This window comes from Pongo abelii, chromosome 22 (genome assembly GCF_028885655.2).
Source record: "Pongo abelii isolate AG06213 chromosome 22, NHGRI_mPonAbe1-v2.0_pri, whole genome shotgun sequence".
Lineage (NCBI taxonomy): Eukaryota > Metazoa > Chordata > Mammalia > Primates > Hominidae > Pongo > Pongo abelii.
Window position 1 is genome coordinate 50,417,196 of NC_072007.2, and position 15,134 is coordinate 50,432,329.

The following is a 15,134-nucleotide window of genomic DNA, read 5'->3' on the forward strand; positions in this document are numbered from 1 at the left end:
CACTCTCCCAGAGAGCAATGCCGATGCTTTTTATGGGCTGCTTCTGTCTAATTTTACAGCCCTCAGTTATGAGTGACTTCATTGAAAGGCGTCCCCTCACAAAGCATCACCCACAGGTGGAGGAGCACTTCCAATTTGGTCTTGGCTTGGCTAACTGTCAATAAAGGGTTTGGGTGTTTCCTGGTTAACTCATTCAACACTGTGGTCTAGCCTGACCAACAGGCAGTAAATAGAAGGCTCCGAGGAGAGTTGCACTGGAGTTCCAATTCATCCTGATGCATTGCTGCCATTTTTACCTTGCAATTAGAGCACCTAACTCAATCCTTGCTGTTCCCCTAGTGAGAAATCAGCATCAACCCACTGCTACTGGGACTTTCTAAAGTTCCCCTACTAAGTTGCAGTCAAGGACTCGCTCCCTTTCAGCTTCATTGGGCTTAGCATTTGCTCAGTTAGCAATAAATGGCCCTTGATACCAGAAAAAATGAGTGAGATTTTAAACCATTTATTTTTGGTTAACTAATGTCAAGAGACACCTCACCTAGTTTTTGGAAAGTAAATGCAAGCGGCAAGTGTGTGTGAGTTTGTGTGTGTGCACGTGTTCATGGATTTCTATTATTATCCTATTTCCATCAGTGGCCCTGCTCCTGCCCAGAGACTAACATAAGCTCCTTTACCATGGAAAATTGTTTTTGCACATGCAGTTTTGGGTGTAATGAGTGCAAAAAAGAAAGTTGTTATGTGGATTGGGATGAGGTGGGGAAAGGGGTGGGAGACAACAAAAGCAATGTTAGCTCACAGACATCAACACAAGCACAGAACCACATGGTCAAGAGTCCTTCAGCCCTAAGAGAAATCACTCCTGCCCCATGACTCCCCAGTGAGACTCCCTGTGGCCCTGAGTCTCTTATTTCCGGACACACAGTGATGGTCATCTGGGTATAATGAACTAGGGTGCCCCAGACAGAGTCCATTGAATCCCCAAAGCCTAATGGGCTCCGTGGTCACTGGTCAAACTATGGCAAAGATGATGTTCAATGGGAAAGGGGCAGGGCCCAAGTGCATATCCCCCAAGACACAAACAGGAGAGCCACGAAGTCAGCCAGCTTACTGCCATCGTAGTTCAGCGTAGCAAAGTTGGCCTGCTTCTCCGCGCAGCCAGCACTGTTGCACACCCGCATCTGCAGCTCATACCAGGTGGCTTCCTGCAGGTCATACAGGATGTAGGACTTGGAGAGAGAGGTCCTCTGAGCTGTGGTCCAAACCGTGGTCCCAAAGGGCCTGTACTCTAGTGTGAAGGAGGTGATGGGGCAGCCGCCATCATTCCAGCCAATGAGGTTCAGCCTAACGCGCGTGGTGTTGATGCTGGCAAACAGCTCCTGCTCCTTTGAGAACTGGGGCTCTGCGGGAGAAGGCACATGGAGGTCAGCTCACAGGACACATGGGGAGGCCATCCGCATCTTCACGCATTTCCCTTGGACTGCTTCCTCCAGCGAGGCCAGGAGCTCAGTCCAAGTCTGGCTCACAGGCCACTGGCAACTTGTCCCCTGTTAATAGAGACTTTATGGACCAACAGGCTTTCTCCAACTGTAATGACCTGGGTGTATGACAGAAAATTGCACGGGTGGAGGTTATTTTGGGGTATCTTAGAGTTCCCTAAAGAACAATACGAGGTTCACATATGGGTTTCCTTCTGTGGTTTGCACTGCAGTGTGCTGGGCTGACCTTTTTCCATCCTCATGTGAGGAACCTGATTCAAGAGAAGACAGAATTGGATTTGGGAAGCACCAACAGATTTTCCTCCACAACTAAACACTTGGTCTTGGAGCCCAGGGACCTAATGTATATATTTCTGCATAAATCAATCCCAGATCATTTGACCTCTTACCACTTGTTACCCAAAACTGTGGCACCGGGCACAAATAATACCCTTGCCATCTCATTACTCGCTCTCCTGCCATCTGACCCCACCCCACCTGATAGGACTCCCATGGGAGGGAAGCCTGCAGAGACATCTCCTCACCTTCTTCCTATGCCCACACAGAGCTGCATCATCCCTCCTTCCTTCTGGAGTTCCTGGGACAAAACCTCTTTCTCCGAATATCATTTCCTTGGGATTCATCTCCTTGAAAGTCCACATTTTAGATTAAAAAAAAAACGCAACTCATATTGAAATGTTAACAATTTACGCCATCATTTTCCCTCTGAAAAGCAGGGGCTGTGTGGCAATGTGGAAATGATAGGAAGGTGGGGGCAAGGGCTGGCTAAGGGAGAAGGGTGCCTCAAAACGGCTGAGAGGGCAAGTGTCACGCTTCATGGCTGCCCAGCCTTGGCACCTCACATTCACACCAATGCCCTTGATTTTCAAATGACATTCTTCTTTTTAACTGCAAATGAAACAATAAAAGAGAGGACCAGAACACTCTGGAAGGTCCAGCTGTCCCTCTCATTATGCTGTGGCACTGCTGAAGCCATTTGAGGAATGACAAAGTTCAAACACATAAACATAAAACATGATGGATCTTTTATGATTCCAATCTCCTCTTCTGGCTGGGAAAACAAAGGATATTTAGAAGCGATGAGAAGGCATACCTACCTTTTCCTAAGGTCTTTGCTTCTATGATTTCACTTATGCGCCCGGGGCCCACTCCATTTTGGGCTGTCAGTGTGAACTTATACCAAGTCCCACATTTGAGATTTTCCAAGCGGTAGGAACGTTCACTGGGGCTGATTGGAAAACTCCCCCACTGCTCACTGTTGTCCTCGGAGTACTGCAGTATGTATCCTGCAGAGAATGAGAAAGATTCACATGAGCACTGTTTGCTTTCTATGGGAAGTGGACTGATGTTTGCGTTTTGTGTGGGTAATAGAACGAGCATTCTCAGAACTGAAGAATCTTTAGAAGGAACATTTTCGCTCTTTCTGATTCCAAGAAATCAATACATCAATACATCTAAGGCGCACAACTAATCAACTATCGTGGACAATCTATATCTTATTACCTCTGATAGAGCTGCCCCCATTGTCTCCAGGGAGCCAAGAAAGGGTGATGGAGGAAGACGTGGTCTTGGAGACTGTAAGCCGAGGCTGATCTGGTGGAACTAGAGAGGAAACAGTTTTTAGAAAACAAGAATTAGTTTTTCACATCTTTAATTTTCCTGAATAGTCATTTACCAACTCATTTTTAACAGCCATTTATTAAATAAGTGTTTTAGATTGCCAAAATATGCAATTCACTTCTGTCAAAATGTCTATTTAGTTGATATCCTGGGCTAAAGAGATAGAACGGAGTGAATCTACTATTTAAAAAAAAATTCAGCCACATTTCTACTTGGATTCATATCTAACTCATTTCCTCACCAGTTCCTTGACTGTCTGAGTTATTCATCACTAACTGAAATCTTCTTTAAACTTACTAAGGATACATGCCTCATTTTACTATGAATTTCAGCCATGAGATTTAAGTGAAAAAGATAAATGGCATCCACTTAGCAGTTCTGTTCTTCTCAGGATGGAAAAGGGGAAGGAGGAAAAATAGCTAGTGGGAAAAAGAATTGCAAAAATCTTCACTTTCTAAGCTATTCCTCCAAGATGCAACACACACACACACACACACACACACACACACACACACACACACACACACAGAAAATCAAAAGCAGGCCTTTGAACTGCAGAACATGAACTGGTCTCTCTTACAAGGCTTGTGGAATACATACTGGTAAATAAGTCTGGATGACTAAGAAACACTAAAGAAATTCAGAATCAGGTTATCCAAATCATATAGAAAGCTTCATATAAAATTTACTTCTCTTTTCCTCTGAGAGAAGCCTAATATATTGACCTATCTCTTCAGAGTCATAGTATAGTGCCTGTCTTCCAAAATTCCCTGGAATTCTCCTGACTTCAATTAACTTGAAATTCAAGATCAATTTTGCAGTATTTTTAGAAATATAGTTCTTTTCCTTTTCCATCCCACTGAGAACAGTATTGATTTTATTTTTACTTGCTGTAATCTATTAATGTGACAACACCTAAATCCAAAGAAGCACACACTTTGATTTTTCTAATAAAATATTGCTGTGCATACAAATCTGAACTCAAACAGTTATTGATTGGGATTTACACAAAATTTTAATATGACAATCTTTTGAAGTTGTGCACATTTTGTGTATGATATCAAGAAAAATACTTAGTATTAAGTACATAGCTAAATACTACAGCAATCTATTTCGAGCTCCAGTTACTGTCATTTTTTAAATACATTGCATATAAAAATTGAGTTAATTAGCATACAAAAAAGACCACAATTCAGACTTGTTTTTTGTTTGTGTTTTCTGGGATACACTTACACATATGTAAACAGTACAATTAATGGAAATTATTAAGAAGGACTTTTTTAGACATGCACACATAAAGAAAAAAGAGCCTAGGCATATTCTGTGTGCAAAGATGCTTTCTATCTCAGTATTTCTGAAGTTGTGAATGCTTTGTATTTTCTTTGATTTGTTTAATTATATTTTGCAAAATGAACACGTGTTTTCTTCTTCTGTAATATGAAAACAGAGGTTAGCTCTTTATAAGGGCTGATTTTAAAATTTGTTCAATGTTACTCTTTGCATAGAAAGCGTACATGTACAAGATATCATTAAAAAGAGTCCTCAAATGTTGTACCTTGTACTTGTAAGTTTAAAATAATTTCATCAGATCCCCAGTTGTTATTGGCAATGCAGCTGTAATAGCCGGAGTCTTCTGCTTTCACCGTGCGAATAATGAAGCTTCCGTTGCTAAAGATGCTCCTCCGCCCATCAATCGTTACTAGACTGGGTGTCCCGTTACTGCCTCACAGGAAGAAAAATGCACAGATTAAAGAAATTACAATCCAAATTAGCTGAGGTTGAGGAAAAGCATAAAGACTCTGTGAAGCAAACAACACATTTGGAAGCTTCATATTTCTTGCATTATGAAAGAACTAAATATGATTACATAATGAAAACAATCAACAGCTGTGTAGCTGAAGTTTTCCTTTGTAAAAAATGTTACGTTGAAGATGAGATCTGTGTCAAGGGCCCAGATTCTTGCTCAAGTCAGTGGACTCCTCATCCATGACAGAGAGTGATGGGTCCCTCTTTACTCCACTCTGTGGGCACTGGAGATATCCTCATTTTGGCAATTCTGGGAATTTCTTCTGTAGGCAGAAGTTCCAGTTTGAACAAATCATATAGGGGAAACTAAACCTTGGGATCACTTTTAGATTCACTTAAAGTCACAATTATTCATGATTTTGACATGAAAAATGACATGTGATAGCTCAAGAGGGTGATGAGTTTACCCTAGTATAAAAAGAACTGCGTGGCCATCATAACCACTGCTCCGGTGGCAGATTGTCCAGTCCTCTGGGGTCATTCCCACAACAGGCAGAATGCCAACTTGATCTTGGGAGCTACATATTTCATTTGGATGAACCAACTTTAAATGCATGAGAAAAGTGGTCACTAAACCAAGCCATTATTTCTACAGTTTGGTCACCACACCAAGCCATTATTTCTATAGTTTATGCCTTCTAAGTGCTTTTGCTTGAAAATAGGCATTCTTCTGAATCCATTAGATCACATTTCTATGCTCATAAGTGAATTTTCAATCCTTTACTTATATCCTAATTTCTTCTCCTGAATAGAGATACAGGACTTTAAAAAGTTATATGGACAGACCACATCTCACTCACTCTCTCCCTCTGTCTTGGCTCCTATTATTTTAATAATTACTATTGAGTATGGAGAACCAGATTTTAAATTAGCAAAGTCCTAATGTACTCCATTTCTTAAAGTTCTCTCTCAGGGTATCTGAGTTATGGTTAGTTCACTATCTTTAAAGAAGAAGAGATAGGTGTTAAATCTCACAGTAACCTTGGCTACATTCATCTCAGTTACATGGACAATTTACCTGAGAGGGTGCAGCAAACTTCCACAACAATTGAGTTGGTTCAACTATTTTCCTTGCAAGCATTCTCTCGTGAATTAGAAGGCTCTGAATTAACAGAGGGTTGATACAATAAATCAGACCCTTTCAGTGCTAAAGCTGAGATTCCTTCCCTGCCCTCATCTCAGAAGAACTGGTAGGGTTCCTTGAGTTTTCACTAATATAAATAAACACAAAATTAGGAGACCACTAGACCCAACCTGAGTATGTCAGATGTAATCTCTTAGAGTTTCACTGAAGGCATACATTGGGTTACTGGTTACCTGTCTTTCATCCACTTGACTGCAGGAGAAGGGTCCCCAACAGCCTTACAAGGCAAGACAATGTCTTTCATCCATGGAGTAGTCACTGTCCCACTGAAGGTCAGGATTCGTGCAGGAGCTGAGGAACCAAACAAAGTGGAAGCCTGGTTACTCCACAGACGTGTCTACACAGAGGCCAACATGACCTACTCAATAAGAGCAATACCTAAAAATGGATGTGAAGCCAATTTACATTACAACTGTCAACACTACTCTCTGGTACCCGGGTTATGAGGAATTGTCATTGTAAGAACACACAACTAGCAGAAAATTCCCATTGTAGCATTCTTTTCTTCTATTGACTAAACATGAGGAGTCCAAATTAAATATCTGGGGCTTCATAAGCCAAGCAGCTCCAAGCTGTGTTTTCTATGAGCCCAATTATTTCTCGAAGCACTTTATGAAGCAATTTACCTCAACACAAAAACTGCTCATTAAAATATACTTTAATATCAGAGAAAGTAGACAATACAAAACACAAAGGCCCCAAAGACGGGAAGGAGTAAAACTGGAACAAGTTCTACTTAACAATTTCCCGACTGTATTATAGCAACTTGATCTTTAGGACACACATTAAGGAGAATGAACATTTTCAGAGTGGCCTCTCTCGAAGAACAACCATTTGCTTGGGACAGTGATTCAGATGCCCAAACAGGAGCATCTGCCAGGGGCATCTGGTGCTGGTGCAGCCCCAAGGTAGCAGGAAGTCCCAGGAGACAGTCAGAAAAAGCCCAGGGCGAACTTGCCTTGAAGTCCAGTGTGGCCAGCAATGAGAGGTTCTAGTGCTACCTCCATCAGTGAGTCACAAAAGCTGACAGGGACACCACACACAAGTCTTCCAGAGGAAAACAATCTGCTCAGTCTTTGCCATACATTGGGACATTACTTTCTGGGGCGTAAACAGGAGCCAGGGGCTTCTTCTGTCCTTTGTTTTAGCCAGTATGCTTCAGACACTGTCATGGAGCTGGGGACATAGAGGAAACAGGTGCCCCTACAGGAGCTCACCCTCTATAGAGGCACAGACCAAAAACCATAGGTGGAAGGCAGCCTTGATCTGATTCAAAGCCCATAAAAATGGGACAAATGTGAGACCCCTGCACCATTTCTGGGTTGAGGGTTTGCATTGGCAAAGGAAGGTGAGGAGAAGGCTCCCCCAGGGAAGCTCTAGAATCCCAGGAAGGGCAGAGTACCCAGAGCCAAGTCATTATGCAGCCATCCTAGCATAAAATATCCACATTAGTCACTAGGATCTACCAGACCAAATCATACATTTTTGCTTCTGGGCACTGTGGGCAAGAGTAGAGAGAAAAAGAAAATGCCAGAGGGCTTAGAAGCTGGACCACATTTTTTGTTGCAGCAAAACCCATGTTTCAAGCAATTTCCCCAGACTGAGATGAAGTATTCTAAGGCAGGGCCCATTTCATCAGTCATTGACATTTCTGATTTTGCATCGTGATAACAAAAAGGTCCTGATTAGGCAGCATCAGATTTCCTGCATTGGTAGCTTTTGGCATTTTCTTTTTCACACTCTTCAGACAGTTCTTTAGAGAGTGGAGAATGTCCTCAGCAGTAAAAGGCGGGTGGTTAGAGAAATTCAGCTAGATTTAGAGGCTTTCCAGCTTTATAACAGTCACCCACTTTAAGAAATATGTTTTACATCAAACTCCAGAAGCTACACATGCATTGGGATGTTGTGTATGTGCAAACAAAGTTGCATGAATAAAGACTTCACTGTATGTGATGCATTCTGATGTTTTCTGCCTTTTTTAAACCCTAGTTTAGTCTAGTCTAGTTGATTTGACTCTGTTCCATTCTATTCCATTGTTGTTCTTTAACATTCTGGGCATAATCCCTCAAATTAACTCCAGGACTTATGAATGCTTTTCCATTAGCAATTTAAAAAATACAAGCTAGAGCTACTTCATCTTCAAGCCCAACAACCCCCAATGCTATCGTTCAATGCCCATTTTAGACAGCTGAAATTTAAAGGGTCTCTAGCCAGAAATGTATGACTGGGCAACTCAACACACTAGACCTGGGGCAGCCAAGAGAATCCCCTAGAATCTTTGTTTAAAATGCAGGTTCCCACCACGGCCTTGTGGATTCAGCAGCTCTTTTGTGTGCTCGGGGCACGTGCCTTTTGACAAGCATCCCAGGTGATTCTGATGAGAAACTGAACCCCTCTGCAACCTGGTGTCCCCTCTGGTTCGGGTCCTGTTTGTTCTCAGCCATGGGGCCAGGCTTTCTGTGCCTCCTTCGTGTCCTGGACCCCTTCCTAGGAGGGGCTTCCCCTAGGACCACTGCCATGGCCCCATTCTGCCACTCCCTCCATAAAAGCAGTGGTCCTCCTCTTCTTCAATCTATATCTGAATTTTGGACCCTGCTATCTGTCGCTAGACTGCTGCTGGTCTGCCTTGACTTCCCAACGACTACAGAATAACCTGTCTCAATCTCCTCCGCTGTGGACATCCCCATCCCTCTAGGATGTGCCTTTCAGCCTTAATGGTTTGCCAGTGTCTGGGCTTCTGGGTGGGGGCTGCCCAATTGACTGTCTGCTCCATCCTGAGGCACTCCCTAGCTTATCCCCTTTCCAGAAAACCTATCTACAGCAACCCTAACCCTGAGTCAACCTCCCTTAAGCATGAAAAGTTGAACATTTCTGGAAAAAAATCCATGCAATAGAGCATTTGGAGATTGACCACCATTTAGGATCACCAACCTCAATTGAACTGTCAGCACTCCCTGCTGGTCTTACTGTTTCTTTAGTAAATGTCCTCCCCCTGCCCTGCAACGATGGCTTCCTACTGTCCCTCCTCTTCTCACACTTCTGGGCTTCCCTCCACTATCCCCAAATTGCCTAATGCTTCAGAGACACCATCCAGGAACCCTGCATTTCCAGCCACCAAATCTGTGAACCTACTGGCATTTCCTCCTCTAAACCTCAGTGCTGTGGTCGTGGGCTCTTTCTTATGTATTGTTGATTTCTCCTTTCTCCCTCTCTACTGGGATCTTCCCGTTACCACACAAACATGCTCTGATGGCAGGCCTCATGAAAAACAATGAACCAAGAGCCTTTCCTCGAATGAGAGCCTCCCTCCCCCTCCCAGCTTCTTCTCTTGGTTGTCACTTCTTCCAGGTGATGTGTGTTGAAGGAATGTTCTGCCCAGTCAGCCTGCCCCTCACCTCCTACCCACTTTCTCATCTGACTCAGGCTCATTTCTGCATGCCCCTCCACACCCACTGATGCTGCTCACAGAAAGGTCACCACGATCTTCCACGTGGCCACTGAGGGGCATTTTCGTCTGGTTTCACCTGACTTGCCAGCAGCAGCAGCCTCACCTGACCACTCCCTCCTTTTGCAAGCACCTGTTTTGAATCCACAGCCTAACACCCTCCTGGCTCTGCTGCCTCCCTGGCTTTTCCCCTTTTCCTTTGCCTGCTCCCACTCCCTTTGAGAGTCCATCCTGCACTTTCGTCTCTCCTCCATCTCTCAGCCAATCTCATTCCCATTCCAGGTGTAAGCGATACCCAGACGCTGACCCCCCTGAATTTCTGCCTCCTGCCAGATGTCTCTTGAGAGCCAGGACATGCCTCAGTGCACAGATGCCTCTGAGTGAATGGATCTTTGTCACCTTGGATTGAACCCCTCCAAATGTCTGTACGTCCTCTCACTGGCTTTAAAATCCACTTCTTCCATGGTCTTCTTCATCAAGAAATCATGCCTCCACTTATGCTAACTCATGTGAGAATTTGGGTGTTCATTCTTGCTATCTCCTTCTCCACCCTCCTCCATTTCTGCCACCACCGAGTCCCCTCCGCTCTGTGTCCACAACACAGCCCAGGCCCCTCGGTTTCTCCTCTCAATCCTCTTTGGTAGTCTTCTAGTCCAAGCCTCACTGGGTGACCCGTCGACTTCCTGGCTGGGCACCTGCTTTTATCACACTTCCCTCTCTGCAGTCCATTCAGGACAGAGAGACCAGGGTGGTCTTAAAAAGGACACCCGCCATTAGTTATAAGAAAGGCATTTAATTAGGATGTCTATAAAAAGGGAAACTAGGTGTGAGGTAAATGGCAATTTACCTCACCTGTACTATCATCACAATTTTTCTGTAAATCTAAAACTGTTCTAAAAATAAGGTTTATCACACACACACACACACACACACACACAGACAGAAAGAGAGATCATGTGCCTCCTTTGCTTAAAACCCTACACCATCTCCTTATTTCTCTTGCAGGAAAATCTGAAATCCCTAACACAGTGTTGAAAACCCAGCATGATCAGGTCCCTGTCTTCCTTCCCAGCGTCTCTGGGACCACTGTTCCTTCTCCGGCCCCAGCAGGGTCCAGTGTCCTGGACCTCCCACCTGCTAAATCTTTCTCTGCAGGAGCTTCTGACTGCTCACTTCTTCCCTCTTCACATAACCACCTTTGCTTGTGCTCAGGGACCAAGTGTGTCTTCCATCTGACACTCCAGGTGAAGTCCTCTCAAGCTATTTCTTTACAGCACTTACTGCAGTTTGTCTTTATGCATATACTTTTGTGATGCTTTGTTTACTGATTGTATTAGTCTGTTCTCATGCTGCTAATAAAGGCATGCCTGAAACTGGGCAATTTATGAAGGAAGGAGGTTTAATGGACTCACAGTGCCACATGGCTGGGGAAGCCTCACAATTATGGCAGAAGGCGAATGAGGAGCATAGGGCATGTATTACATGGCAGCAGGCAAGAGAGCATGTGTGGGGGAACTCCCCTTTACAAAACCATCAGATCTCGTGAGACTTACTATCATGAGAACAGCACAGGAAAGACCTGCTACCATGACTCAATTACCTCCCACTGGGTCCCTCCCATGACACGTGGAAATTATGGGAGCTACAATCCAAGATGAGATTTGGGTGGGGACACAGACAAACCATATCACTGACTGGTTCCCCACCAAACTGTAAGCTTCAGGGGGTCAGGGAGTGAACACATCTCTTAAATCATCTTAAAAGACTCCTTTGGGCTCTCCAAACCCTGCTTTCTTTTCCCTAGTGGGTCCATGCCTTTATTCTAGACAATAGGATATTAGGAAAACCAATGGATACACTTCCATATCTGGCTCATGAAAACCTCTCATCAAACCCTCCATACTCCCTTCTTCCCCCATCTATGTAGCTGTAAATGAGGAGAAATCCAGGGTTGTAAATCATAAGGTGGAAGAGGCCTGGATGCCTGAATCACCATGTCGAACAGGCCACCCAAGAGAGCCCTGACCAAAAATATCTCTGTTGGACTATATTATTATGTGAAGCCACTGAGATTTAGGGAACATTTGTTTCAGCAGTCAGCCTCCATTAACCAAATCCTCTGTGTCCCCAGCATAGACCCCGACATACAACAGGCACTCAAAATGACTTATTAAATGACTGGAGGACATCGAATTTCCCCAGGCAAGACCGGCTTCTATGAGAGTTTTCAATTGTTCCCCCACTGAGTAAGTCATACCCCACTGCACTAGCCAGGCCTTTCTGGCTGTGTCTAGAGATAGAACTTTGAAAGCACAAAGGAAAGGAAGAAACATTATTGCTAATCCTATGTGTTTTGTTGCAGTTGTTTTGTTTTGTTTTGTTTTGTTTTTTTGGTAAATCCCACAGCTCAGTCCTTATGTCCAACATTTTCCTTGGTAATCATCATTTTCTCATTCTCAGGGAGTGGCTGGATATCATGACCAAAGAGTGTAATACATAAAATAAGTCCCCCAGTTTATTTCCCTTACCAATTTACTTATTTTCTATCTGTATTTGAGCTCAAAATGGTACACCCCTCTTTTTTTCCCTCACTGTTTTATTCTGCCTATTTCTTAACTATCTCATTAAAAAGCACATTTTTAAGAGAATTCTTGGAGGTAAAATCGGAATCTTGGAATGTTTATTCTTCTCTTTCAGGCTCTCAGAGAACATACTAGTAATAAGTTGCCACTGTTCTATAACCCAAAATTAGGGGCAACTCCTGTTGGCCTGGAATTGTGTTGTAAGGAAATTGACTTATTTCGAATGCTAATTTAGGGGGTTCCTGGAAACACCGGATAGCTGTGATTACCAGAAGAGCAAGAATACCCTGTGCCTGCACGTGCTTTTTAAGGACCGGTTTAACGTACAAATGTGAAGATATTATATTCACTTTAAGGAACTTTTTATTCTTTGGTGACTCCTACTTCCTGCTGTTTACTTAAAGTCTTTGCTTACAGCATTCTATCAACAGATAGTAAATGATTTTCAAATATTTTTAAGCTTGCAAATTCCCTAGACTATAAAATAGACATATCTCATTAAAAAGTGTGACACCTGATTTTGGTGAAAGTAGAACATCCTTGGGAAAATGCCATGTAATGATTTTCAGCTACTCCAAGGGGTGAATGAGGGCTCCTTTCCTAATTTTCATAGAGACTTCCATTGTAAGGCCACTCATTCTCAGCTCTGTGTTTACCTCCAGGGAATTCCTTTTCCATGGGACAGAAGCTCAGAGCTTGTTAGCCACAACCCTGTTTCTTGAGCTAAAATGTGATATTCTCGTTTATTTGATTTTTAGGGCAGTGTAAGTTTTATTTCAGGTGAAATAGAGACTTAAAAACAGTCAAGTTACAACAGGAAATGAGGTCCTTATAGACACTGCCTACCTTTTGCTAGTGGCTCGACTGTGATGATTTCACTGCTGTTGCCTCTTCCAGCTGAAGTCACAGCCACCACCCAGACGCTGTACTGACGATTCCTACTCAGGTTGGGAATTCTGTAGGAGAATGAGTCGGGAGAGGCCTCAAACTCGCTGATCACCTGTGAAAGGAGACATAAGTGTTCCCACATTCAAAGAAGCATGTGGCAAAAATGGATTTCCTGATGGAATGGTCATGAACATATTAAATATCATAACAAACAAAACTCACAACTCACTCTCCTCTAAAAGGCTGGCTTTGCAATATAAAATATAGCTGGTAAGTTTAAGTGACCCACCGTCTACATTTTTCTCTGCAGCAGCTTTGATGGCCACCAATAAATAATTTACCCCTTTACATTACAGGCCACAGCACTTCTGTATTTGGCTGAGATGGAGTAACAAGAACCAGATTTACCCTCCCACCTGAAACAACTGAGGAACACACACCATCTATAAAACAATGGTTCTAAAAGCATCACACATCAGGTAATAAATGACAGTGATCTCTGAAAGATGGGAAACGAATGAAGAAAACCCCACAATCACAGAGGTTTTGCAATTTTTAGGGCAGTGTAAATTTTATTTCTGATAAAATAGAGAGCTCCACCTCCTCAACTCGGGGGGCTGGCAGCCTTTCCAAGCTGAGGAGGCAGAGCTGAGAGCCTGAAGGAAGCTAGAGTTCACAATGAAGAGCACTGGAAAGAGAGCTACACACAAAGGACAAGCTCTGGAGATTGAAGAGGGTCCTACTTGGGTCAGCTGAGCAGATCCATGGATGCGCATGAGGAAACTACCCAAGGCCAGGGAAAGGACCACCTGAAAGAATCGGAGGTCACGGTGCCTAACACTCACACAGGGCTGGGAGTAGTGGCTATTCCCACCAGTTGGGTTGGAAAACATCAAGATTCCTTGAGCATTGGGTATAGTGCACAAGGGTCTTACCACAAAGGGGAAATAATTAGCCCCAGACTGAATACCACTCTAGTCTTTCCTAATTATTCTTAAAAGCAAGACTTAGAGAGAACAAATTATTCCTAAATAACTCAACTACATCCAAGAATAAAGGTCAAGAATATTTATAGAATTTATAGAAATTGAAGCATGTAGTATTCCAAAAGGTAAAGTTCACAAAGTTTAACACCTGATAAAATATTTCCACATACAAATAGCCCAAATATCTGTCAACTGATGACTGGATAAACAGAATGTGTCATAGCGATACCATGGAGTCTGTATTAGTCCATTTTCATGCTGCTGATAAAGACATACCCGAGACTAGGTAATTTATAAAGAAAAAGAGGTTTAATAGACTCACAGTTCCACATGGCTGGGGAGGCCTCACAATCATGGCAGAAGGTGAAAGGCACTTCTTACATGGTGGCAGGCAAGAAAGAATGTGGCCAAACAAAAGGGGTTCCCCCTTGTAAAACCATTATATCTCATGAGACTTATTCACTATCACGAGAACAGTATAGAGGAAACTGCCCTCATGATTCAATTATCTCCCACCGGGTCTCTCCCACAACACATGGGAATTATGGGAGCTATAATTAAAGATGAGATTTGGTTGGGGCCATGGAGCCAGGCCATATCAGACTGTTATGAGATAATAGAAAGGAATGAAGTACTGATAAACGCTATAACTTGGATAAATCTTGAAAACATTATGCTAAGTGAAAGGAGCCAATTATAAGAAACCACACATTTATGATTCCCTTCATTTAAAATGTTCAGAATAGGCAGATCGACGGCAACATAAATTAGATTAGTGGTTGTCAGGGGCAGGGTAGGGGAAGGGGAAAATTGGGAATGACTGCTAATGGGCGTGCAGTTTCTTTTCAGGGTGATGAAAATGTTCTAAAATTAGATAGTGGTAAGGGTTGCATAACTCTGTGAATATACTAAAAGCCACTGAATTGTTGAATTTAAAAGTGAATGACATCTCAATAAAGCTGTCATAAAAATTTCCAGGAAAACATAATTCATAAAGAAGAAATCAATCAATCAAAATTCACCCATAATTGGCACAGACATTAGATTTATGCAAACAAGGGCAATAAAGTAGTTATAATTGTATTATAGCTGTATTATAACTGTATATGTTCAAAAATTTAAGTAGATATGATACAAAAAGACCTAAGTTAAACTTGAAATGAAACT

At 42.8% G+C, this 15,134-nt stretch overlaps 1 protein-coding gene across 2 annotated transcripts in view; it reads right to left on the reverse strand.

Annotated features, from left to right (window-relative positions):
• Positions 1-15,134, reverse strand: part of DSCAM (DS cell adhesion molecule) — an 826,557-nt gene that overhangs the window by 54,120 nt on the left and 757,303 nt on the right. For both annotated transcript variants that reach the window (XM_024239402.3, XM_054542559.2), the window contains exons 21-26: positions 12,940-13,093; positions 6,240-6,357; positions 4,672-4,835; positions 3,000-3,098; positions 2,594-2,782; positions 1,109-1,399 (exon numbers count right to left, since the gene is read on the reverse strand). In XM_024239402.3, coding sequence (XP_024095170.1) covers positions 1,109-1,399; positions 2,594-2,782; positions 3,000-3,098; positions 4,672-4,835; positions 6,240-6,357; positions 12,940-13,093 — 1,015 coding nt within the window. The remainder of the gene's footprint in view (positions 1-1,108; positions 1,400-2,593; positions 2,783-2,999; positions 3,099-4,671; positions 4,836-6,239; positions 6,358-12,939; positions 13,094-15,134) is intronic.